This window comes from Pseudorasbora parva, chromosome 24 (assembly GCF_024679245.1).
Source record: "Pseudorasbora parva isolate DD20220531a chromosome 24, ASM2467924v1, whole genome shotgun sequence".
Classification (NCBI taxonomy): Eukaryota; Metazoa; Chordata; class Actinopteri; order Cypriniformes; family Gobionidae; genus Pseudorasbora; species Pseudorasbora parva.
This window is the reverse complement of record NC_090195.1, coordinates 791,079-818,864: the sequence shown is the minus strand read 5'-3', so window position 1 is coordinate 818,864 and position 27,786 is coordinate 791,079. Positions and strand designations below refer to the sequence as shown.

At 39.8% G+C, this 27,786-nt stretch overlaps 1 protein-coding gene across 6 annotated transcripts in view; it reads left to right on the top strand.

The window, feature by feature from the left end:
- arhgap28 (Rho GTPase activating protein 28) overlaps window positions 1-27,786 on the top strand; it is a 53,857-nt gene that overhangs the window by 13,878 nt on the left and 12,193 nt on the right. For 5 of the 6 annotated variants that reach the window (XM_067435282.1, XM_067435286.1, XM_067435285.1 and 2 more), the window contains exons 2-8: window positions 11,999-12,174; window positions 12,824-13,044; window positions 18,415-18,487; window positions 18,708-18,877; window positions 22,256-22,421; window positions 24,462-24,553; window positions 27,586-27,663. In XM_067435282.1, the coding sequence (XP_067291383.1) occupies window positions 11,999-12,174; window positions 12,824-13,044; window positions 18,415-18,487; window positions 18,708-18,877; window positions 22,256-22,421; window positions 24,462-24,553; window positions 27,586-27,663 (976 nt within the window). Of the gene's footprint in view, window positions 1-8,459; window positions 8,721-11,998; window positions 12,175-12,823; window positions 13,045-18,414; window positions 18,488-18,707; window positions 18,878-22,255; window positions 22,422-24,461; window positions 24,554-27,585; window positions 27,664-27,786 lie in introns of those variants that run through there. The other variant, XM_067435284.1, reaches the window with a different exon arrangement.

The following is a 27,786-nucleotide window of genomic DNA, read 5'->3' as shown; positions in this document are numbered from 1 at the left end:
TAATTATGGCAAAATAAGGATACGTGACGGGCAATGCGGGTTGGAGGGACTGACCGTCGATAGTGCGGACCTGTTGAAAAGCATGTTTTAGCGTCTCATCTTGCGACTGCTCCAGAGGGAAGTCATCGCGGTCCGAGAGAATCAGTCTCTCGACCCCGCTCAGTTCCTCTGAAGCTGTTCCCAAGGGTCCCGTATCAGTCTCGCCAACCTGCACTCGCACCGCCCCGTTCCTAGCCTTGATTTCCCAAGCGGCATCCGCGCATAACGACCCCAATAACGCCGAAAAGGCGGGCCAATTCGTCCCCAGAATTAGCGGATGCCGGAGGTGGGGACTAACCGCCACCTCAACACTATGCTTTTTCCCCCTAAACTGTATCGTGACTGGGACAACCGGATATTCCACCACATCCCCGTGCACACACCGCACCTTAACCATGCGGCTTGTATCCAATGCCCCAGGCTGCATCAGGCTTTGATGGATCGAGGTTTGGTTACATCCTGAATCCACCAAGGCCTGATATGTACCCCCCTTGATACTTACAGGAATTTGGTACTCTCCTGCTTGATCGGGGGTGGTCCGCTGGACGTCCGGGATCCGGATCATTGTCCCGATGTCCATCCTCGGACATCGGTCCACAAAATGATCCGGATCACCGCACCGCCAGCAGGCCAGCCCAGGCTTACCCGCCACCCCTGCGGCGGGGAGTGGGTTGGAAAATGAGCGCGGGGAGGGTGTGAAACCGGAGCCATTGTCGCCACCCGCCCCCAGCGGCCCCGCCCCCCTGGGCGGAGCCCGCGAACTCCCGGACGGTCCTGGGCCCATCCCACCCCGGCCTCCGGGGGGAACGCGAGGAGGGCCTGGAGGACGGGACCTGGGGAGAGGGACAGGGCGAGAGGGAGAGACAGAGGGGGGAGAGAGAGAGGGAGAGGTTAGTAGGGGCTCGCCGACCCCCGGGCACGCCACCAGATGGTCCTCCGCCAGGTTGATGGCCGTCGTCAGCGACGTGGGCCGGTGGCACTGGACCCACTCGGCGGTCTTCTTGGGTAGCCGAGCGATAAACTGCTCCAGTACCACCAGATCGACGATGTGGTCCACGTCGCTTCCACCGGCCAATAGCCATTTGCGGCACGCGTCCCGGAGCTGTTGGGCCATCGCGAAGGGTCGGCCGGCCTCGCCCCACTCCAGCGAGCGGAACCTCTGGCGGTGCTGCTCTGGGGTCCGGCCGACCCGCTGGATGATGGCCCTCTTCAGGTCTTCATATTCCAGGAGGTTCGCCACCGGCAGTTGTTGGGCGGCCGCCTGGGCTTCTCCGGTCAGCAGAGGAATGAGGCGCACCGGCAACTGTGCCCGGGGCCACCCGCAGGCCTCCGCGGCCTTCTGAAATAGGTCTATGAAGGCCTCGGGATCGTCCTGTGGCCCCATCTTGTGTAGGGGCACGTGGACCGGTGCGCTGGCGAGCCCGGCGGCTTCGGTGCGAACCTCCCGGTCGATCCAGCTCCGGAACCTCTCGCGGTCCTCTTGCTGGCCGCGGACGATGGCCTCGAAGCGGCGCTCCTGGTCCGCCCGCAGGTCCAGCATGGACTGGTGTTGTTCCTGATGGAGGGCCGCGAGAGAGGTGATGATGTCCGCAAACGGCGAGGCGGAGGGCGTTGGTGTTGTCATGGCGGCGGCGTGGTCCTACTTCCTTCCCGGGTTTCGGCACCAGTGTAACAAGTTCGATATAGTAAGGAAGGAAGAGGACACAGGGGTTGGCTGGACTGTTGATGCGTATCTTTATTTTCTCTTTCTCAATGTCAATAACACACTTCTTCGTGTGTTCTCAGTCAAACTCATAAGCAACAATAACTTCCGGTTCGCGGCACTTCCGGCTTCCGGGTAAACTCAGTCTCTGTGTTCTCGCACCAACAGTCCGACTCTCTCTCTCCTCGGTCTCCGGTTCCACCGATCTCTTATACCGTCCCCGCGCTCATTACTGGAACGAGATACAGGTGTTATTAATCTGCTTCCAACCCACTCACTTACCGCTTGTCCCGCGGCTCTCTCTCCCGCTGCAGACCTCGCTGAACCACGCCCCCCTTGCCACATATCGTTTAAAAGGTAATCGATCGATTGTATCGATAATGGGAAATAACGCATTTGATTTAAGCACGTCAGACTTTATCGGGATGTTTTTTCTTAGCACTTTTAATGATAAAGACGTTAAACGTTACTCAGTCTGCCTATATGTGACGTCAGCCGCGCGCCAGCAGCAGCGTAAAGAAAACTAAAGCTCTGGTGGATGACAGAGGAGAAGCCAACGAGTGAGAAATGATCAGGCCAGCATCGCGGTCCAGTGTGAGAAAACACTCTGGCTATAGTAAAGATGGAGATGTTCTAAAGAAGTCTCTCACCGTTTGTAGTACGTTAGCAGGTTCAGCCACTGCTCATTCAACCTGAAGAGATGTAGTCGCACTTTATTTTTGATATTAATATTATATTTGTATTATTTTTATGTTGAAAAACAAGCAGAAGTAGCAGTAGTAGTATGTCGGTGTTACTGTACTTTTATTGAGAATGAGAGCAGAAAAGGTTAACTTCCTGTTAATTCAACTTAAACTGTTGGTTGGACTTTATTCAAATAAAATGTGAACACATTTGCCATTAATTGTTTACTTGTTTGTTTATATCCATAATTAATCGATACCTGATTCCCTTAAAAGAAACAACAGGAATCGAGGAAACTTCACCTGCACGTGTTTATTTCAGTCTCACTGATTTACATTTTAGGCTAAAGTCACTGAATCGTTTCGGATCGTATCGTTCTAAATGAACCAATATCGTCCTTGAATCGAATCGACAACCTCAAATCGTGATTCGAATCGAAGTTAAAACGAATCGTTACACCTCTAGTATTTAAGATATCCTTAGACCTTTTAAACCTTCTTCCACATTTCTCTAATTTTTGGCAGTTTGTTGTTATAAAGGGTTAGCTTTTTAAATGGTCACATTTTAATATTCATGCATCTGTAATGAGTGCTATGTAATACTACTGTAGTATTTCCTCTCTTGAGTAAATTTTTGCTTGTATTTTTCATTTTTATTAATTACAGTTAAAGTAGTTTTAGGTAATTTTGTTGTTCTGGCTTTTTTTAAATAAATATGTCTACACTGTAAAAAAATATTTAGAAAAAAAGTTACCTGGTTGCCTTAATATTTTGAGTTCATTGAAATTAAAATGTTTAATTAATACAATGAACATTTTTTGAGATTCGACAACCTTTATTAAAATATTATTATCAGATTGTGTAAGCATATTGGGTAAGTGTGTGTGTTTTATTTGTGATGACGCAGCCAAATTGTGCTATTCTCATGATTTATCACATTGTTTATGTGGTTCAGATACAATAATATTTAGAGTTTCTATTTATTAAACAAATTTCCTTCATTGTATCAACTCAAATTTTTAATTTCAATAAACTCAAAATTAAGGCAACCAGGAAACTTACTTTTTTAAGTTAAACCAACAAAAAATGTTTACAGTGTGTTTTTTTATTAAAATTTGAGTTATTTTAGATCATCAATGAAATGAGAAACGTAACGCTGGATTACCGGAGTTTCACTCAATATGGTGAAGCCTCGTCGTTTATCTGATTGTCAGCGAGTTATGATGTGGATGAATAAGAGCGCTGTTCTATAAAGGATGCTCTTGAACGTGTCTCGGATAATGAAGGAGTGTGTGTGTGTGTGTGTTCTGGTCATCATGAGTGACCGAGACGGCTGGACATTAGAGCTCTTAGTCATTATTGCTCCATTAGCCCATAAACGTCTGGATGTCCAGAGCCGCGCTATTGATCTGTTTTCCAGCTAATGCTCCGGCTCTTAACCGGCTGAAGTGCTGACGGTGGAGAAGTGCTCGGGGTAAGTTGGGCCAATTAAATATAGTGTGTGTGGTGAGATTCCAGCTGTGTACACTGCAAAAAAATGCTCTTCTTACTCAGTATTTTTATCTTGTTTCTAGTCAAAATATCTAAATATTCTTACATTAAGAAACATTTACTAGACAAGTACAAATTATTGCCTCTTTTTGTTGAAAATAACTCAAAATGAAGAGAGTTTTTGCTTAAAATAAGATAAATAATCTGCCAATGGGGTGAGAAAAATAATCTTAATTCAAACAGAAAACAAGATTATTTTTCTCACCCCATTGGCAGATTATTTATCTTATTTTAAGCAAAAACTCTCTTCATTTTGAGTTAGTTTGCTTGTCTAGTAAATACTTCTTGTTTGAAGAATATTTTGATATTTAGACTGGAAACCAGACCGAATGACTGAGGAAGAAGAGCGTTTTGTGCGGTGTAGATCTAGTGATGATTGGGTTGAGTTAGTCAGTGATGCACCTTCAGTATTTGTCAGGTTTGCTGCTGTTGGAATCCGACTCTAAAGGTATTTTTAGACGCCAGATGTTTCTTTTTAAGACTTCGGGAGGAAAGTCATGATAGTTTATGCCGCCCGCAGAGTGAAAACAAACCCGAGAGCCAATATTTCAGCGTTGAGACGCTTGGCACAGCCTTCTGATGAAATGGGCGCCTGTTTTATTTGATTAGATGAACGGCCATCTTCTGGCCTTCCAAAGTTACTCCATTAGGAGAAGTTCAGCTGTTTGCGTTCCTGGAGGAGTGTGCTCATGATTTCGGCTTCGCTCAGGAACCCTGACACGTGTTCTGAGTTTAGTTTGACCTACATTCATCACGGGGGGCTGCGGGACAATACAGACTGATTAAAAACTGCCTTTAAATTAGGATCTGATATCCTGTGTAAGTCTAATCATGCTGTACTCGGTTTAATAAAACCAGTTAAAGGGAACATCTTCTTTACAATAGTAGTGACTGACTTAACACCGCAAAAAACGCTTTTCTTACTCAGTATTTTTGTCTTGTTTTGGGGAAAATAACTCAAAATGAAGAGAGTTTTTGCTTAAAATAAGATAAATAATCTGCCAATGGGGTGAGAAAAATAATCTTAATTCAAACAGAAAACAAGATTATTTTTCTCACCCCATTGGCAGATTATTTATCTTATTTTAAGCAAAAACTCTCTTCATTTTGAGTTATTTTCCCCAAAACAAGACAATTACTTTTGCTTGTCTAGTAAATACTTCTTAATGTAAGAGTTTTTAGATGTTTGGACGAGAAACGAGACAAAAATACTGAGTAAGAAGAGCATTTTTTGCAGTGAATGTGGACAAGCGTCTTCCCTTCTGTATAATAATGTGGAGAAGTAGGAATATAAATAGTCCAAAAAGGCAAAAAGTAACTTTTTAGCGAGTGATTTTATGCTCGGCACAATCAGAACCTTGAACACTGTTATGTGAGATGATTTAAAGACCAGTGGGTTTCTAATGCCGTGTCTCGGGTCGTGTGTTTAACGGACAAAAGAAGCCAAAAATTTACATTTTTATTTAATTTTTTGTTTTATTTTGAGTTTATATAGAAAAAGTCAAATGCAGTGTGAACAATTATTTAAAAAATAAGTTTCCTGGTTGCCTTAATTTTGAGTTTATTGAAATTATAAATTTGAGTTGATACAATGAAGGAAATTTGTTTAATAAATAGAAACTCAAAATATTATTGTATCTGAACCACATAAAATATTTGATAAATCATGGCATGTTTCACTGCGCCATCAGAAATGAACACACAATTACCCAATATCTAGGGCTGTTTCGAATGCCATTTTTTGAGCTTCGAAGCTTAGGTGGCAATCAATATCGAATATTCGAAGCTTCGGTGGGTGGGGCTAAATATATAATAATAGTGTCGGTTTGCATTTGTATCATCTTTCACGACTTCACGTTTCACTCTTCGGCATCGTAAATGTGTTGCGGCAGACCCAGTGGAGTGCAGTGTTGCATTTGGTGCAATATGATCAGGTGGCACACATTCTTTAAATATTAATAAACATTTAATAATCTTTTAAATAGAACAGTTTCCGGTACGCATTACACGGGCAGGTTTATGCTCCGAAAACGGACAGTGCACAAGTGATACAAAACACAAAGTCTGTTGAGAGCAAGAACTTTAATAAGGTATTAATAACGAACCTTTCTTTAAAACAAATGAATCCCAAAACAGAAATTAAATTAGTAACACACAGTGATTTCAACAAACTGTAATAAATAAAGAACACGGTAGCATGCTTATAAACAGTTGAATAAGAATAAATGAATTGTTTTTAAAATGACACAAAATGTAATATATATTACAATTAGTTTTATTCTATATAAGGGATTTATTTTGTCTTATTCTGACTTTTTGTTAATTTAAATCTTTAAAATGCGCGATGCTTTTATTGAAAGCATGTTGCGGTGTTTTTTTAAATTTATTATTATTATTTCAAGCATGAGTGAGAATGAGTCCGCGACGGAAGTCACGTGTTGAAAAAAAAAAAAACGAATATTCGAATCTCAAAACTGAAAATCGAATGCCACCTCACCGAACGAATATTCGATTATTCTAGTACAGCCCTACCAATATCCTGACAAAATCTTTTAATAATATTTGAATAAAGGTTGTCGATTCTCAAAAATGTTCCTTGTATTAACTAAATTTTAAGGCAAACAGGTAACTTATTTTTAAAATATTTTTTTTTTTACATTGTAGTGACTTTTTAGCCAGCTGTCCAAAAAGGTTAATCTGGATCAGAATGATCTGGATTTGGAAACCCATTTTTTGTTCTCCAGGATCAGGTGAGCCATCTTTCTTTTGTGCTGGTTTTTGGATTGGATTGGATCACCGGATCCAGATGCACACCAGTTCTGACGATTACTAGTGCTCTACGGAGCTCCTGAAGGGACAAAAATGGAAGAAGAAAACCCCATTTAAACGCTTTTGCGTTCTCTCTGAAAAGTTTCGCGTAGAACACACAAAGAACTTTTGACTGGTTCTTCTCTTATCTGGTTTACAAACAGTGATAAAAACACTTTACATTAAATGTCATATTTTAGTTTGATATGCTGTTTGGGGATTATTTAATGCCGCCTAAATCTCGTTGCTGTAGGCTAACAGATGGCCTAATAATGTGACCCTATAGCTCAACACCTGTCGTAATCTCACGGGTATATCTGTGGCCATAGCACATTATAAGGGTCAAAATTATCATTTTTTCTGATATTAAGATCATGTTCCAAGAAGATATTTAGTAAATCTCCTTCTGTAAATATATCAGAAATGTATTATTAGTAGTAATATCCATTGCTAAGGACTTCATTTGGACAACTTTACAGGAGATTTTCTCGATTGTGCACCCTCAGAGGCCAGATTTTCAAATATTGGCCAAATATTGTCGTATCCTAATTTTAGGAAAGCTTATTTATTCAGCTTTCAGATGAATATCAATTTCCAAAAATGGACCCTTTGACTGTTTTTTTTGGTCCAGGGTCACGGCCAGTTTAAAGTTTTATGACATTTTTGTCCCTGAAATCCACCCTTGTGTTGGGATCAGTATCATGTTTTGGATCAAAAATAATACCAATCTCACTAGAAAGTTTTTAACAACACATACGGATGATTTATTAAAATCAAAACCATTTTTTCTCCATCTTTTGAACAACCAGTTTTCAAGATTTGACTGATTACATTGAACAGCTGCCCCTTGTATCTCATTTCTGTCTGTGAAATGGACACTTTTATTCATCAAGGATACACTGATCAAAAATCACACTAAAGATATTTATAATGTTACAAAACATTCAAATAAAAGCTGATCTTTTGAACTTTCTATTCATCAAAGATTTAAAACAGGCAAAATGATCTGCCAATGGGGTGAGAAAAATAATCTGATTTCTGATTTAAATCTCGTTTCTTGTTTCCGAACAGAAATCAGATTATTCTCCTCACCCCATTGGCAGATCATTTTGCCTGTTTGAAGCTAAAACTCTCTTCATTTAGATTTTATTTTCAACAAAACAAGAATAAGTATCTTCTGTGGTTTTACTGATCTAGTAAATGCATCTTGATTTAAGAATTGTGAGATATTTAGACTGGAAACAAGACAGAATGACTGAATAAGAAGAGCTTTTTTTGCAGTGTGAGAGTTGTCAGCTTTTATTGTTCTGTCCACGAACAGGCGCGGATTGGGTGAGATGTTTGTTTAAACCGGAGCTGTGGTGTTGGGAATGTTGTTGTGGTCATTAGGCACATCTGGAAGTGCTTTTCCTAAATTACTGAATGTGTCTGAATGAGCCGAGCAGAGATGAGCTTTAGGAAGAGCTGTGAACGGAGAACACAATGGACATGAGAGAGAGAGAGAGAGAGAGAGAGAGAGAGAGAGAGAGAGAGAGAGAGAGAGAGAGAGAGAGAGAGAGAGAGAGAGAGAGAGAGAGAGAGGGGGGGGGGGGGGTCAGATCGGTGGGTGGAGAAACACACACACACACACACACACACACACACACACACACACACACTAGCGGAGTGTCGTCTTGTTCTCCACAGATGTCTCTGTCCGCTCCGAGAGCTGCGTGTTTCTTTATGGACTCTGTACAGGACCTGATGGAGAGCACACACACACACACACACACACCGTATCAGATTCAGTCCTGCGTTTCTGAATGACCTCGAGCGCTGTGGATTTATGGAGTTTATACAGGACCTGATTGACGCCTTCAGCTGGATTCGGTTCTAGCTTCTTTCGGACGTTTGGCGGCTCATAGTTTGTGCTTCTGAATCCTGACTTTATATCCAGTGTTGGTCTACACACACACACACACACACTCACACTCACACACACACACACACACACACACACACACACACACACACACACACACAGAGTGAGTCTGAATAACAGCATGAGTTTGAGCATATCTTGTACTTGTGTGTGTAGAAATAGAGCTTTTGCTTTGTTTAAATCTGTGTGCATGCTGGGAATGGAGCTGCCAATTTCTGGAAAGGAAAATAAGGGAAAATCGTGATTCACACGCAAATGCTCTTCTTACTCAGTATTTTTGTCTCGTTTCTAGTCAAAATATTACAAATTCTTACATTAAGAAACATTTACTAGACAAGTAATTATTTTTGTGTTTGGGGAAAATAACTCAAAATGAAGAGAGTTTTTGCTTAAAATAAGATAAATAATCTGCCAATGGGGTGAGAAAAATAATCTTAATTCAAACAGAAAACAAGATTATTTATCTCACCCCATTGGCAGATTATTTATCTTATTTTAAGCAAAAACTCTCTTCATTTTGAGTTATTTTCCCCAAAACAAGACAATTACTTTTGCTTGTCTAGTAAATACTTCTTGTTTAAGAATTTTTTGATATTTAGACGGGAAACAAGACAAAAATACTGAGTTAGAGAAGCGTTTTTTGCAGTGTTCTTTATGGTAAAATGAGCGACGCGCGCGGTGTGTCATTTCAGTGTTTGCAGTTAAGTGTGTGTATGAAAGGTTTGGGTCATTCAAGTAATAAACTTGGGTACTTTGTCCACCTCTGTTCTTCACATGACCCGGCCATATTTGACAATTACTTTTGTAGTAAATTCTTCTTAATTTAAGAAGTTTTAGAGGTTTGGACTAGAAACAAGACAAAAATACTGAGTAAGAAGAGCATTTTTTGCAGTGAATCTGAAACTGATGTCCCTCTCGCTGGAGGAGTGTGTGCAGGAAGTAGTTTTCTCTGGCATGAGCTGATCCACACACTCTTCATGTGAACGTTGTTGTGTTTTTCCAGCTTAAGCTTCGCAGGAAAAGTGCGTTTCCATTGAAGGCTTGATGTGTGTAAACTGAGGCAGGAACTTTTGAAGGCAATTAGTTGTTCATGTAACACAATTCAGGCTCCATCATGTGCGCCGCCGGTCGATAACTTCCTCTAAATGACGCCGGTGCACTTCCTGACGCTGAGAGATATCATCATCATCATCATCATCAGCTCCTGTAGCCTAATCAATATTTGATAGATATCATCATCATCATCATCATCATCATCAGCTCCTATCAATATTTGATAGATATCATCATCAGCTCCTATCAATATTTGATAGAGCCCCGAGATATGAAGCTCATCTTCTCTTCAGTATTTGAGCTGTTTCTCCATCACTGCATGTTAGGGATGCACGATGTTGGATTCCTGCCGATATGCCGACATTTTTCAGTTTTCAGCTCATTCTGGCCGATACCGATATACATTTATTTTTCCCTTTGTTTGGAAACAACACCGTTTTGAGCAAAAAGGCAACAACTGAGTTTGTTCGTTTTGGGCTAGTTTTGGGCTAGTTTTGGGGCTAGTTTTGGGCTTGTTTTGGACTAGTTTTGGGCTAGTTTTGGGCTAGTTTTGGGCTAGTTTTGGGCTAGTTTTGGGCTAGTTTTGGGCTAGTTTTGGGGCTAGTTTTGGGCTTGTTTTGGACTAGTTTTGGGCCTTGTTTTGGGCCTTGTTTTGGGCCTTGTTTTGGACTAGTTTTGGGCTTGTTTTGGACTAGTTTTGGGCCTTGTTTTGGGGCTCGTTTTGGACTAGTTTTGGGCTTGTTTTGGGGTTAGTTTTGGGCTTGTTTTGAGCTTGTTTTGGGCTTGTTTTGGTTTAGTTTTGGGCTTGTTTTGGGCTAGTTTTGGGCTTGTTTTGGACTAGTTTTGGGCTTGTTTTTGGGGTTAGTTTTGGGCTTGTTTTGGGCTAGTTTTGGGCTTGTTTTGGACTAGTTTTGGGCCTTGTTTTGGGCCTTGTTTTGGGCCTTGTTTTGGGCCTTGTTTTGGACTAGTTTTGGGCTTGTTTTTGGGGTTAGTTTTGGGCTTGTTTTGGGCTAGTTTTGGGCTTGTTTTGGACTAGTTTTGGGCTTGTTTTTGGGGTTAGTTTTGGGCTTGTTTTGGGCTAGTTTTGGGCTTGTTTTGGACTAGTTTTGGGCTTGTTTTTGGGGCTAGTTTTGGGCCTTGTTTTGGGCTAGTTTTGGGCTTGTTTTGGACTAGTTTTGGGCTTGTTTTTGGGGCTAGTTTTGGGCCTTGTTTTGGGCTAGTTTTGGGCTTGTTTTGGACTAGTTTTGGGCTTGTTTTTGGGGTTAGTTTTGGGCTTGTTTTGAGCTTGTTTTGGGCTTGTTTTGGTTTAGTTTTGGGCTTGTTTTGGGCTAGTTTTGGGCTTGTTTTGGACTAGTTTTGGGCTTGTTTTTGGGGTTAGTTTTGGGCTAGTTTTGAGCTTGTTTTGGTTTAGTTTTGGGCTTGTTTTGGTTTAGTTTTGGGCTTGTTTTGGGCTTGTTTTGAGCTTGTTTGGGCTTGTTTTGGGCTCGTTTTTGGCTTGTTTTGGGCTTGTTTGGGCTTGTTTTGGGCTAGTTTTGGGCTAGTCTCTGACTTGTTTTAGGGCTAGTTTTGGACTTTTGGGCTAGTTTTAGCTTTTTTGGGCTAGTTTTAGCTTTTTTGGGCTAGGTTTGGTTATTTTAGGCTAGTTTTGGACTTGTTTTTGGATAGTTTTGGGCTTATCGCTATAGCACTCCTTGCACACACGAGTTATTGCTGGTGCATATCAGCTCATTATCATATCGGCATATTTTTTTTCATATTGGCTGATGCAGATTTTTATATTTTATCAGCCGATTCCGACGTTGGGCAGATAACATCGTGCATTCCTAATACATGTGTTATGAATTATGATCTGACACATCTTTAATAGTGCAAATACACATGAAGAAACCCTTTCCTCACATGACTTGATGGTGTTTGATGGTGTCCATTGAAGCTCTGTCTGTGCTTTGGCAGAAAAGCGCAGTACCAGAGGATAGCCGGCATGAGTTTGTTAGTTTTGGGTTTGTTTTGGTTATTTTGGTCTAGTTTTGGGCTTGTTTGGGGCTAGTTTTGGTTATTTTGGGCTAGTTTTGGGCTGTTTTTTGGCTGTTTGGGGCGGGTTTTGGTTATTTTGGGCTAGTTTTGGGCTGTTTTTTGGCTGTTTGGGGCTAATTTTGGTTATTTTGGGCTATTTTTTGGCTATTTTTTGCAGTGCTGATGAGGACACTCATGGATTCACGGCTCTTTCCTCTGTTTCGGCAGGAAAGCGCAGTACCAGAGGATAGCTGGCATGAGTTTGCCCGGCGGCCTGTCTCCGTCCTCTCCGGAGCGATCCGTGTCTCGCGACTCCATGGAGGATTACTGGAGCGAGGTGAAGAACATCCAGGAGGACCGTCAGGAGAGACATGAGGAGCTGGTGGAGCGGGCCAGTTCGGACGGTGCGTACCCATACTCATCTCTCAAACACACACACATAACTTTCCTTCATGTCAAATCAAATAATCACGATCGTGTTTACGTAATGTGTGTGTGTGTGTGCTGTGCATAATTATTAAATATATATTATACACACTCATTCGTGTATATATTTAAGAAATATTTGCATGTATATACACTGATCATGTTTAACATTATGACCAGTGAATAACACTGATGATCTCTTCATCACGGCTCGTGTTAGTGGGTGGGATATATTAGGCAGCAAGTGAACATTTGTCACATACACAGTACACACACATATATATCATGTAAACACTTACTTTTATTAATTTGGATGCGATTAATCGATTTGACAGCGCTCGTTTTAACTCAAAACCATCAAGATAATTTACCAAAATCAACTGGGTTTAAGTTATTCGAGATTCAACTAGATATAGATGATGATTTTGATAGATAGATAGATAGATAGATAGATAGATAGATAGATAGATAGATAGATAGATAATGTTGCTTTTAAAAAAAATTGTATCATAATGTAATAACTTGCTCCACCTCTGAGATTACTTTCCATTTCATGTTGACTAAATGTCTGCCATCATCTGTTTTGAAATGATTTTTCAGTCTAATTAGTGTGTTTGATTGGTTTAGAGGCGGAGCTTGAGGAGGCGTGGCTCCAGGAGGCTGGGCTTTCCACGCTGGTGACGGGCCCTCAGGGCGACGGGCCGGCTGAGGCTCTTCTGTCCACGCTCACGCGCTCGCAGGCCGCCATGGTGAAGAAACGTCTGGATAATTACACTCAGACCCTTCGCAAGAGGAACAGACAGCCAATGAGACACGTGCGAGACGTCTTCTCCATGCCTGATGCATCGGTGAGACGCTAAATTAACCCTTTCCTCCAGTCAGCATACGAGTGATAAATTAAAATAAGCTGATAACATCACTGTTTACTCCAGAACAACTGTAGAGCCAAACCTAATTCTGCTGCAGTATTGTCCTGTTTAACACTGAAGCTGCTCTGACACAATCGGCGCTGGAGAAGAGCGATAGAAATGAAGATGATTGATTGATTGACGTGTTTGCCGCTTTCCTGGGGCCTGTTCTTCGTACGTCGCTAACTCAGTTAGCTGGATTTGAGTGTTGGTGATTTGTCTTGATCTCGGATTGTTTGGTTCGTCGAAGCTCATCCTGGACTTGTTGTCATAGCAACAGGTCCGTCAGCTTAAACCTGCTCAGGCTTATTTCATGTAAACCGGATTAGATCACATCTTAAAGTGACGTTTAAAATCTGTGCCAGCCGCTGCTACTTTATTACAAAACTTCATTACTGAACCAGGGGCAATAATCATTTGAAGGTGCCCTAGAATGATTTGAAACAATATGCTGAATTGTTCTCTGATATCTACATAGAGGCTTATTTAAGGGAAAAAAATGTCCAGATCCAGTTTTACAGGTCCATTTACAACCCTATAAATTGTCCCTAGGATGTAATGCTCTGTTTTTGTATTATTTGGAAGAGTCATGAATATTAATGTTGAGCTCTGCTCTGATTGGCTTATTTCAGCAGCTCACAGCAGTTCAGCGAATCGGCTCGTGAGTCCTGACAGAACACAGACCGACTGAACGACACTTTAAGCAGAACATCTCAAATGGAGATTGATCAAATGCAGCTTACTTGTGTATTTGGTGTTTTCAGATCATCCGCGCGTGAGAAGAAGCTTGCGTTCGTGCGGTTGCCAGATTTTAGTAATCCCCCAAACAAAGCTTTTCTGTGAAAAGAAACCCGTATACACTCAGGTTTTTACCTAAACATGTCCAATCTGGCAACTATATGCACGCTCTCTCTCTCTCTCTCTCTCTCTCTCTCTCTCTCTCTCTCTCTCGCACGGATGATCTGAAAACACTAATAAACAAGTAAGCTGCATTTCATCAATCTCCATTGACTGTCGTTTTAACTTATATGGTGGAAAAGGTGACGTTTGCTAGAAGGATCGAGTGAACGATCTGTATCCAAAGTATCTACGGTTGTATTTTGTAAAATAATATTCCCCTTTGTCATTAGACACACTATTTAGTTTGGTATGGTACTTGGAGTGTCCTATTGTTACTGTACTAGCATCTCGCGTTATCTAGACAATGCGGTCTCTCTAAGAGACTTTCAGTTTAATCAGAAAGTGTTTAATCAGTCAATAAGTGGATAAACCGCTGCTCACTGCTTGCAGGAATACAGTCGCCCCTTTCTTCAGTTTAAGACGCGGAGCGAAGCTTGCTTGAAATGTGCCGAACAAACGAGCGATTTGTTGTGGTATGCGATTATAATAAACCTCAAACGAGTGTCCTGAGAGCCGTGTTTGCGATCTTCGAGTGTCTTGTTGACCATCAGTAGATTCGGCTTGTTTGGACAGATGCAAATGGTAACGTGCATATTAATGATCCCCAGCGCTTGCGTCACGGTTGGGTTTATGTTGAGAAGCACTTATTTTTCCGTGGTGCTTTTGATTTACGAGATTTCCATCAGAAGGAGGAGCCCAATGGTGTCTGAGACTCACAGTGTGTGATGTCCATGGACTGAACTCTTATTATTTCACTATGGCAAGGTTAATTCAATTTTTCATTCTAGGGCACCTTTACCTTTAAAATGATAAATATAAAAGTTTTTTTGAAAATAATTTTTTATTTTAATTTTAATGTTGTGTAAAAGTTGTGTATAATACTATAGACACAGCCACTTTATTGAGAGATGTATTTGTGAATTGTGATGGAATGATGACTTTATAGATGTATTGGAGGTTTACACACATTGAGCAGTTCATCTCCGTCGTGTGTTAATGTGAGGGATGACGGATATTATGGGATGCAGCGCAAGAGATTAAGAAACTTTAATTAATACTGTCACATAAATCTGCTTTAAATTTAATTAAAAATGAAATTACAACATTAAAATTAAAATGTAAAGTGTGTACAAATATTATGAAATCGTGAATATAAATAATTAGGAATCATGTTCATCAAAACAGTGCACGTTTAATTTATCTAACTTTTGTTGGTTTGGACGTTTCCTTATAAAGGTCCAGAAAATGGCGTTTTTTTCTTCTTTTTTTCTTTTTCTTTGACAAGTTTTTTGCCGGGTGTCTTTTTTAATTATATGATGTCATTACGTCGTCTTGACGGCAGCCAATCGCTGCTGATCGTGGTTTCGAGTATCGATCATCTGCCCTCTTCAGGGAACACGAGCAGTGATCTCAGATAACTTCATCCAGATATATTAATCCAATCCAATCGTTTGACGAACCAAATTAGCCAGAGATCAGTTATCAGGATTAAAAGATCTGGGATCCGTCAAATCATCTCGGATGTGTTCAGCGAGGGCCGAAGAACGGGCCCCTGGTCATTTGTTGCTGCAGCTGCTGTGCCGTTTGTTCAGCGTGTGAATGTTTCTCAAAATAACCGAGATTATAATGAGCAGCAACACATGAGGGAAGCCCAGACGTGTTAAAAATAGCCTCATGACAGCAGATGGGACGACAAACCTTCCTACTGAGACGACACACACTGAGATGGTAAATGGACTGCATTTATATAGCGCTTTTAACAGACCCCTATGGCCATCCAAAGCGCTTTACATTTTTGCCTCACATTCACCCATTCATACACCGACGGCGATGTCAGCCATGTAAGGCGCCATCCAGCTCGTCCGGAGCAGCTGGGGTTAGGTGTCTTGCTCATGGACACTTTGACACTTGGTCAGGTGGAACCGGGGATCGAACCACCAACCTTCCGGTTTGTAGACAACCTACATGAACCACTGAGCCACTGCCGCCCAACATGCCAGATCAACATGCCATGTTTGAGGAGAGGAGCTGATGCAGTCCAGATGTGGCAGACCTTCTCTTTCCTACTGAGACCTACAGCCGAGTGTACAGACCGGTTGATCAGAGAAGACTGAATGCAGGACGGGACTTGTTTCTGTGATTTGATGATTGGTTGAGATGTGGGCGTGGCTTTTGAAAGTGGAGGTGGAGCTGAGCATGGGCGGGGGTTTATGCCCACTAAATGTATAATATAACAGACAGACGATAGATAGGTAGGTAGGTATATAGATGGATGGACAGAAGATGGATGGATGGATGGATGGATGGATGCACTGCAAAAATGCTTTTCTTACTCAGTATTTTTGTCTTGTTTCTAGTCTAAACATCTAAAAATTCTTACATTAGGAAACATTTACTAGACAAGCAAAAGTAATTGTCTTGTTTTGGGGAAAATAGCTCAAAATGAAGAGAGTTTTTGCTTAAAATAAGATAAATAATCTGCCAATGGGGTGAGAAAAATAATCTTAATTCAAACAGAAAACAAGATTATTTTTCTCACCCCATTGGCAGATTATTTATCTTATTTTAAGCAAAAACTCTCTTCATTTTGAGTTATTTTTCCCCAAAACAAGACAATTACTTTTGCTTGTCTAGTAAATGTTTCTTAATGTAAGAATTGTTAGATATTTTGACTAGAAACAAGACAAAAATACTGAGGAAGAATAGCATTTTTTGCAGTGCAGAAAACAAATGTATACAGACCTTATGCCTTTTCAGCGGTGCTTAATAAACGTTATATCCGTAAAACAACTTCGATAAAGCATTATAAAGAGCGATTTATGCAGATTAAGGGGCGGTGATATTATAATATGTCCCCTTCCTACATTAGAAGAGGAGAGAAATCTGGAGCGTTTCTTCACAGGCTTGAGAGGAAGGCTTACAGAGAAATAAAAGACACGGGGTTGATCTTTATTTCACGTTTACTGGTCTGGTAGATGCACTGGGGATACGATTATAACACTTATACATCACAAAATCAGATTGTCATAATATGTCTCCTTCAATTAATATAATGAATTAATTTCCGCACATTTTATTTCACTCTGAATTGTCTCGGTTTGTGTGTGTGCGAGTCTACTCGCTGATATAAATAAAATACCCGATGAGGCGATTTATTATTCACCATCATGAAAGTTCATTATTTGCATGTTTTAAAGCCTTGCCGGTTAAATATGAGCTTTTCTGAGCGTGCTCGAAGCCCGTCAAACAGGACTTTCAAATAGGTTTATAATAACTCCGTTGGTTATAAAGTGAAGGTAAAATCAGATGCGTGTCTGTATAGATGCGTGCAGGTCTTAAAGTGACAGTTCACCTCAAAATTTATATTTTCACTATTCACTCACTCTATTGTTCCAAACCTGTATTCATTTCTTCTGTTGAACACTGAAGAAGATATTTTGATGAATTTTGGTAACCAGACGGTATTCTCCGGCTCTGTGGGCATTATCGTCCGAGTCCGGTCCGAACTGAGCACGAGCTCTTGAAGCTCCGCCCTCTTTCTGAAAGGGGGCGGGGAGCAGCATCTGATTTGCATTTAAAGGGACACACAAAAACTTTTTGCTCACCCCCCAAAAAATGGCAATTTTAACATGCTGTAAAACATGATCTGATGAGCGGAAATTCACACACACACTCTCGGGACATCAGAGTCACATCTTAAAAAAGGGGCAAAAGAAATCCACTTTAAATGCAAAACCGAAAAAAGTGCAATTCACAAGGGTGTTTTGAACCGTGGATGTCGTACCGAACTGTTCAATGTTATATTGAGAAATGTGGCATCCCTAATAGACAGACACACACACACACACACACACATAGACAGATAGCAGACGTGTGTTTGGAGGGTGAATCAGTTGTGATTCACGGTCAGCTGCTCTGACAGCTGAAATATCTCAGAGATGAAGGACCGAAATAGTGCAACAAAAGTCCAGTGTTCAGCAGGACATCCTCTATATTACACACACACACACACACACACACACACACACACACACACACACACACACACACACACACACACACACTAAACCTACCCATCACAGGAAACATTCTGCATTTTTACTTTCTCATAAAAACTCCTCCTGTGTGATTTATAAGCCTTTTGTAAAGTGGGGCCATGGGTAATGTCCTCATATTTCACCCTCTCCTGTAATACCTGTGTCATACCCATGGCATTATACACATTTGGGTCCTCATATGTCACAAAAACAAGCACACACACACACACACCTGCTGACATGTGTGTGATGTCCTTTCTAAAGTGCTGTAGAAAGGCCTATCTCAGTTCTTGATTATGTGTTATTTTATCCGACTGGAACATGTTTACCTCTTCCGGGATCCGTGTGTGATGATCATTGTGTTCTCTTACAGTCGGAACTGACGCCTCCCATTTCTCCAAACGGACAGATAGCTCCCAAACTGCCTCAGTGGAATCCTCCTAAAGGTCAGACAACGCTCCTTTAGATTACATGCATGTATTTATTTTGTCTAGTAAATGTTTCTTAATGTAAGAATTGTTAGATATTTTGACTGGAAACAAGACAAAAATACTGAGTAAGAAGAGCATTTTTTGCAGTGTTGATGTAAATATCAGGATTAAACGAGGCCTTGGTGAGGCGTAATGTGGTTTAGTTTTGTAATGATCTCATGTTTTGTGTCTCCAGTTCCTCCAGCCTGTGCGATCTTCACTCCGTCGGACAGTAATGGCTCAAGCGCTTCAGAGCCCATCGCATTATCGTTTGACGTGCCATATTCAGAAGGAGCGCGAGCGCATCGGAAGGGCCGCGAATGCCAAGATTGCAGGAGGATCCGGAGAGACGACAGGGATTTATCGGTGCGTTTCATCTCTCATGGGCCTTATATACTGTGGGAACGATCCTGATTCTAGACATTACATTTGAGCCAACCAGAATCAATCCTGGTTTAACGAGCAGTGACAGAGGATGTGAGCTTTTATTAATAACGATAATAACGATATTAAATGCTAACATAGTTAACCTTATATTTGGTGTGAGTGGCTTTTACTGTAGTAAATGTCAATAAAACATGGTGTTACTGTAGTAAAAGTTCGAAAAACATGGTTTGGAAAACATGGTGTTACTGTAGTAAAAGTTTGGAAAACATGGTGTTACTGTAGTAAAAGTTTGGAAAACATGGTGTTACTGTAGTAAAAGTCTGGAAAACATGGTGTTACTGTAGTAAAAGTCTGGAAAACATGGTGTTACTGTAGTAAAAGTTTGGAAAACATGGTGTTACTGTAGTAAAAGTTTGGGAAAACATGGTTTGGAAAACATGGTGTTACTGTAGTAAAAGTTTGGAAAACATGGTGTTACTGTAGTAAAAGTTTGGAAAACATGGTTTGGAAAACATGGTGTGACTGTAGTAAAATTTTGGAAAACATGGTGTTACTGTAGTAAAAGTCTGGAAAACATGGTTTGGAAAACATGGTGTTACTGTAGTAAAAGTCTGGAAAACATGGTGTTACTGTAGTAAAAGTTTGGAAAACATGGTGTTACTGTAGTAAAAGTCGGGAAAACATGGTGTTACTGTAGTAAAATTTTGGAAAACATGGTGTTACTGTAGTAAAAGTCTGGAAAACATGGTTTGGAAAACATGGTGTTACTGTAGTAAAAGTCTGGAAAACATGGTGTTACTGTAGTAAAAGTCTGGAAAACATGGTGTTACTGTAGTAAAAGTCTGGAAAACATGGTGTTACTGTAGTAAAAGTCTGGAAAACATGGTGTTACTGTAGTAAAAGTTTGGAAAACATGTTGCTGTAGTAAAAGTCTGGAAAACATGGTGTTACTGTAGTAAAAGTTTGGAAAACATGGTGTTACTGTAGTAAGTCTGGAAAACATGGTGTTACTGTAGTACAAGATGTGAAAACATGGTGTTACTGTAGTAAAAGTCTGGAAAACATGGTGTTACTGTAGTAAAAGTCTGGAAAACATGGTGTTACTGTAGTAAGTCTGGAAAACATGGTGTTACTGTTGTAAAAGATGTGAAAACATGGTGTTACTGTAGTAAAAGTCTAGAAAACATGGTGTTACTGTAGTAAAAGTTTGGAAAACATGGTGTTACTGTAGTAAGTCTGGAAAACATGGTGTTACTGTAGTAAAAGATGTGAAAACATGGTGTTACTGTAGTAAAAGTCTGGAAAACATGGTGTTACTGTAGTAAAAGTCTGGAAAACATGATGTTACTGTAGTAAAAGTTTGGAAAACATGCTACTGTAGTAAAAGTCTGGAAAACATGGTGTTACTGTAGTAAAAGTTTGGAAAACATGGTGTTACTGTAGTAAAAGTTTGGAAAACATGTTACTGTAGTAAAAGTCGGGAAAACATGGTGTTACTGTAGTAAAAGTTTGGAAAACATGGTGTTACTGTAGTAAGTCTGGAAAACATGGTGTTACTGTAGTAAAAGATGTGAAAACATGGTGTTACTGTAGTAAAAGTTTGGAAAACATGGTGTTACTGTAGTAAAAGTCTGGAAAACATGATGTTACTGTAGTAAAAGTTTGGAAAACATGCTACTGTAGTAAAAGTCTGGAAAACATGGTGTTACTGTAGTAAAAGTTTGGAAAACATGGTGTTACTGTAGTAAAAGTTTGGAAAACATGTTACTGTAGTAAAAGTCGGGAAAACATGGTGTTACTGTAGTAAAAGTCTGGAAAACATGGTGTTACTGTAGTAAAAGTCTGGAAAACATGGTGTTAATGTAGTAAAAGTCTGGAAAACATGGTGTTAATGTAGTAAAAGTCTGGAAAACATGGTGTTACTGTAGTAAAAGTCTGGAAAACATGGTGTTACTGTAGTAAAAGTTTGGAAAACATGGTGTTACTGTAGTAAAAGTCTGGAAAACATGGTGTTACTGTAGTAAAAGTCTGGAAAACATGGTGTTACTGTAGTAAAAGTCTGGAAAACATGGTGTTACTGTAGTAAAAGTTTGGAAAACATGGTGTTACTGTAGTAAAAGTTTGGAAAACATGGTGTTACTGTAGTAAAAGTCTGGAAAACATGGTGTTACTGTAGTAAAAGTCTGGAAAACATGGTGTTACTGTAGTAAAAGTCTGGAAAACATGGTGTTAATGTAGTAAAAGTCTGGAAAACATGGTGTTAATGTAGTAAAAGTCTGGAAAACATGGTGTTACTGTAGTAAAAGTTTGGAAAACATGGTGTGACTGTAGTAAAAGTTCGAAAAACATGGTTTGGAAAACATGGTGTTAATGTAGTAAAAGTTCAGAAAACATGGTGTGACTGTAGTAAAAGTTCGAAAAACATGGTGATACTGTAGTAAAAGTTTGGAAAACATGGTGTTACTGTAGTAACAACTGTAGTGTCACTGGATGGTGTTTGGTAAAATTTAGGAAAAAATGGTTTTACTGTAGTAAAAGTCCGGAAAACATGGTGTCATTAATGTCGAAAACTTTTTTTATAATGTTTATTTATCTTTGATGTATAGAAAGTTCAAAAGAACTGCCTTTATTTAAAAAAAATATATTTTGTAACATTATAAATGTCTTTACTGTCACTTTTGATCAACTTAATGCTTCCTTGCTGAATAAAAGCATTAATGACTGAGCCCAAACATGTATATCAGGCCCAAACGACGTTCACTGCAAAAAATGCTCTTCTTACTCAGTCATTTTGTCTCGTTTCCAGTCTAAATATCTAAATATTCTTAAATCAAGATGCATTTACTAGATCAGTAAAGCGACATAAGATATTTGTCTTGTTTTGTTGAAAATAAAATCATAATGAAGTGAGTTTTTGCTTAAAACAGGCAAAATGATCTGCCAATGGGGTGAGAAAAATAATCTGATTTCTGATTGAAATCTTGTTTCTTGTTTCCAAACAGAAATAAGAATATTTTTCTCACCCCGTTGGCAGATCATTTTGCCTGTTTTCATTTTAAAAATTATTTTATTTTTAACAAAACAAGCAAAAATATCTTATGTCGTTTTACTGATGTAGTAAATGCTTCTTGATTTAAGAATATTTAGATATTTAGACTGGAAACAAGACACAAAAACTAGCTAAGAAGAGCATTTTTCTGATCATCTCATGGGGTCTCTATTATGCGCCTTTTACCGGCAGTGTTTACCGTTCTGTAGCTTGAAACAAAAATGCTCCATTTACTGAAAGCATCTTCCCTGGACAGCGAGGTCAGATGAGATGCTGCGGTGTAATGAGGTTTGTGGTCTGGTCTTCAGTGTTTTCAGATGGTGAAGCCCAGACAGGGTGTGACGCGAGTGAGCGATCTGTCGTCCGAGGACATCAGGAAGATTGGCTATATTTCTCTAATCGAGCTCACAACTTTCTACGACATCTTGGGCATCGAGATGAAGAGGAACCGTGTGGTGCGCAGTAAAGCTCGAGGTGCGTCTCAGTCACATCCAGACTCACAATCTGTGTAAAACAGGCTGTTAAAGCGTTAGTTCCGCCAGTAATGTAAATAGTGTGATTAATTCCTCCTGTGGTTGGCCAGCCGTCAGACCTCCGCTCATCTTCACACACAGATGAAGATATTAGTGTTGAAATCCGATGGCTCAGAAAGGCCTTCATTGACACCAATGTCATTTCCTCTCTCAAGACCCATAAAGGCACTAATCTGCTGCAAATGCGACCGTGTTCCCCTCTGTTCCAAACACATGCAGATAACATGCTGTATATGGGTAGTTTACATGATAAAAGTAACCTTAAATTTAAGATAAGCCTCTAGTTTGAATCATTTAAAGGGCCTTTGAAGTTGGGAAAAAACTTCTGGCAGTGTTGTGTTTTCGTGTATTTTATTCTTATTCTCTGGATATCATAATGGTGATTGTTAAACACAGAACATTTCACTACATTATTTCATGGTGAAATGTTATTTTTTTCAGGTTCATTTTCAGCTTTAAATGTTTTACTTAATAGTACTGTATGTAAAAGATGATTCTTTTTAATTTTTTAAGTTATTTTAAAAAAAAATTACTTGAAAGAAAAAGCAAATGGAGCACTTTCATTTTAACTTATATAAACTATTATAATTTATTTTACCAGAAAGTTTAAAGCTAATAACCATTAATATTTGAAGTGCAGTATTTGTCCTAAAAAGTAAATGTGATGTTTGTTACCTCAATAAATTTAAGGTCATTCTTATTTTTTATTTTATGTTCTATTATATTAACATTAAAAGCACATTCTTTTTTGACTAAAATAACAGTAAAGGGTAAAAAAAACCTGAATTCCCAAAAATTAAAATGGAAAAAACGGAATTTGGGAAAAAATAAAACGGATTTTATAGGGCCCTACTAAAGACGTCGTTACAAAGCCCATCTCACTACAGCGGCTCTACAATCATTGATGAAGAGGCCAGAATAGAGTTCCTGAGTCATCACCTGCTGTTAGCATCCCATTGACTCCCATTCATTTCTGCGTCACTTTGACAGTGAATCACTTTACATCTGAGGCGTTTAAAGACTCCATTTGTCCATTGTTTATTTCTAAAGAAACACGACAATGCATAAAAGGCTCCGTTACCTTGTATCTTACACTATCGCCCCGCAGAAGCTGTTTTTGTAAAAATAGGCTAACGATTGCGTCAAAACCAACGCGACTCTGTCGCACAGTTGAGAAATTACCGTATAGACCTGAGGAGACGCTCGCAGGCAATCTTTACTGTCTATGAGACCGTCGGGGGGACGTGGAGACATAAAGTCTGATAAAGTCAAGGGGGAAGAATGAGGAGAAGCCCATAGTGAGCCAAAAGCAACGGGAGAAAACATTTAAACAACGTGATTCAGATTTCACTTTCCACAACTACTAGAAGACCTACAGCTGTCAGACAGGAGGCTCACGTCACATCTACGTCCTCACACACACACACACACACACACTACGTCCTCAAGCTCAGTCTGAGCCGGCGCAGTTCGCTCCGCCATCAGGAAGTGATGCTTCTAATTGACTTATTTCCGCCGTTGAAGTTAATGGGGTCGCTCTGTCCATTTCTTTTACTGTCTATGGAAATCACGTGACTTTGGAGATCCGAATCATGAATCGATTCACTGACTCATAACGGTCCGAATCATGAATCGATTCACTGACTCATAACGGTTCGAAGCTTTGTTCTGAAATCGGCCATCATTATATAAGTCGTTATTTAGTGTTTTTGCGCACTAACTCTATTCTGGCCTCTTCATCAATGATTGTAGAGCCGCTGTAGTGAGATGGGCTTTGTAACGACGTCTTTAGTGCCTTTATGGGTCTTGAGAGAGGAAATGACATTGGTGTCAATGAAGGCCTTTCTGAGCCATCGGATTTCAACACTAATATCTTCATCTGTGTGTGAAGATGAGCGGAGGTCTGACCAACCACAGGAGGAATTAATCACACAATTTACATTTATGGCTGAACTAACCCTTTAAGTTTTCCTTCCCACAGACAGCGGGATATTCGGCGTTCCTCTGGCTACTCTGCTGGAAAACGACCAGAAGAGATACCCCGGCTCTAGAGTTCCTCTGGTGTTCAGGAAGGTACGTGGCTTTTCTTTCCCTCTTCCGTTCTTAGAAACGCTTGAATGTTGTGATCGAGATTGTGAGGGCTTTTCTGGAAAGTTTCAAGGCAGCATCACTGCAAAAAATGCTTTTCTTACTTAATATTTTTGTTTTGTTTTTAGTCTAAATATCTAAAAATTCTTACATTAAGAAACATTTACTAGATGAGTAAAAATTGTCTTGTTTTGGGGAAAATAACTCTAAATGAAGAGAGTTTTTGCTTAAAATAAGATAAATAATCTGGCAATGGGGTGAGAGAAATAATCTTAATTCAAACAGAAAACAAGATTATTTTTCTCACCCCATTGGCAGATTATTTATCTTATTTTAAGCAAAAACTCTCTTCATTTGGAGTTATTTTTCCCCAAAACAAGTCTTGTCTAGTAAATGCTTCTTGTTTTAAGAATTTTTAGACGTTTGGACTAGAAACAAGACAAAAATACTGAGTGAGAAAAGCATTTTTTGCAGTCTCCCTCCCTTGAACGGATCCGAGGCTCGCTATCTCACATTAACCTGACCTGGCGGCCCACGCTCGTCTCTCTTTTCCTAAAAACAAAGGCGGTGACCAGAAGTGCTCTGGTTTGTTTTACACGGCTGTCTTGACCTCGATGTTTCTGTTTTTAAGTGGAATGAGGGAGGCCGTTTATTGTTTCACTGGAAGCCCTTCAGGCGCTTGAGAGATTTAGTGAGGAAACTGGATTTAAATAGAGGCCGTGAATCTGCTCGGGTTTGGGGATTCTTCCCGCATTGCAACTCTGTCAGTGTTTGTGTTGAGCAACTGGAGACCTGAAGGGAAGATACGGGTGGAGATCCAGCACAGACAGCTGAGGAGTCCTGACGCGCTTATCAGTGACTGATACAGACTCTGTGTGTGTGTGTGTGTGTGTGTGTGTGTGTGTGTGTGTGTCTCAATGAGCTGGAATCTCAATCATCTCAGCCAGAAAACAACAGCACACACACACACTCTTTGCAAGCTACTCCAACCGGTTTCAAAGAACACTGTGCTGTTTCCATAGTAAATGCCTACAAAAAACAAGATTTTATTGTAGAAAACAGGTTGTTACGGAAAACATGTTGTTACTGTAGTAAAAGTCTGGAAAACATGTTGTTACTGTAGTAAAAGTCCGGAAAACATGTTGTTACTTTAGTAAAAGTCCGGAAAACATGTTACTGTAGTAAAAGTCCGGAAAACATGTTACTGTAGTAAAAGTCCGGAAAACATGTTACTGTAGTAAAAGTCCGGAAAACATGTTGTTACTTTAGTAAAAGTCCGGAAAACATGTTGTTACTTTAGTAAAGTCCGGAAAACATGCTGTTACTTTAGTAAAAGTCCGGAAAACATGTTGTTACTTTAGTAAAAGTCCGGAAAACATGTTACTGTAGTAAAAGTCCGGAAAACATGTTACTGTAGTAAAAGTCCGGAAAACATGTTACTGTAGTAAAAGTCCGGAAAACATGTTACTGTAGTAAAAGTCCGGAAAACATGTTACTGTAGTAAAAGTCGGGAAAACATGGTGTTACTGTAGTAAAAGTCTGGAAAACATGGTGTTACTGTAGTAAAAGTCTGGAAAACATGGTGTTACTGTAGTAAAAGTCTGGAAAACATGGTGTTACTGTAGTAAAAGTTTGGAAAACATGGTGTTACTGTAGTAAAAGTCGGGAAAACATGGTGTTACTGTAGTAAAAGTTTGGAAAACATGGTGTTACTGTAGTAAAAGTTTGGAAAACATGGTGTTACTGTAGTAAAAGATGTGAAAACATGGTGTTACTGTAGTAACAGTTTGGAAAACATGGTGTTACTGTAGTAAAAGTCGGGAAAACATGGTGTTACTGTAGTAAAAGTTTGGAAAACATGGTGTTACTGTAGTAAAAGTTTGGAAAACATGGTTTTACTGTAGTAAAAGTTTGGAAAACATGGTGTTACTGTAGTACAAGTTTGGAAAACATGGTGTTACTGTAGTAAAAGTCCGGAAAACATGTTACTGTAGTAAAAGTCCGGAAAACATGTTACTGTAGTAAAAGTCCGGAAAACATGTTACTGTAGTAAAAGTCTGGAAAACATGTTGTTACTGTAGTAAAAGTCGGGAAAACATGTTGTTACTGTAGTAAAAGTCCGGAAAACATGTTGTTACTTTAGTAAAAGTCGGGAAAACATGGTGTTACTGTAGTAAAAGTCGGGAAAACATGTTGTTACTGTAGTAAAAGTCCGGAAAACATGTTGTTACTTTAGTAAAAGTCGGGAAAACATGGTGTTACTGTAGTAAAAGTCGGGAAAACATGGTGTTACTGTAGTAAAAGTTTGGAAAACATGGTGTTACTGTAGTAAAAGTCGGGAAAACATGGTGTTACTGTAGTAAAAGTTTGGAAAACATGGTGTTACTGTAGTAAAAGTCGGGAAAACATGGTGTTACTGTACTAAAAGTCGGGAAAACACGGTGTTACTGTAGTAAAAGTCGGGAAAACACGTTGTTACTGTAGTAAAAGTCGGGAAAACATGGTGTTACTGTAGTAAAAGTCGGGAAAACATGGTGTTACTGTAGTAAAAGTTTGGAAAACATGGTGTTACTGTAGTAAAAGTCGGGAAAACATGGTGTTACTGTAGTAAAAGTTTGGAAAACATGGTGTTACTGTAGTAAAAGTCGGGAAAACATGGTGTTACTGTAGTAAAAGTCGGGAAAACATGGTGTTACTGTAGTAAAAGTTTGGAAAACATGGTGTTACTGTAGTAAAAGTTTGGAAAACATGGTGTTACTGTAGTACAAGTTTGAAAAACATGGTGTTACTGTAGTAAAAGTCTGGAAAACATGGTGTTACTGTAGTACAAGTTTGAAAAACATGGTGTAACTGTAGTAAAAGTTGGGAAAACATGGTGTTACTGTAGTAAAAGTTTGGAAAACATGTTACTGTAGTAAAAGTTTGGAAAACATGGTGTTACTGTAGTAAAAGTCCAGAAAGCATGTTAATACCCAGCATGTGTGTTTGTGTGATAACGATTGTGCTTGTGTTTTCAGCTGTTGTCTAAACTGGAGCAGACGGGGTTACAGACGGAGGGAATCCTCAGGGTTCCGGGATCAGCATCCAGAGTGAAGGTAAATATTCCATCCACATTCCAGATCAACCCGGCCCGCTCCAGTATTGTGGCCCAGTGACGCATCCGTAAACCATCTGACCTGGATTTCTCCCACTGATCCCAGCTTTAATTCAGCAGACCT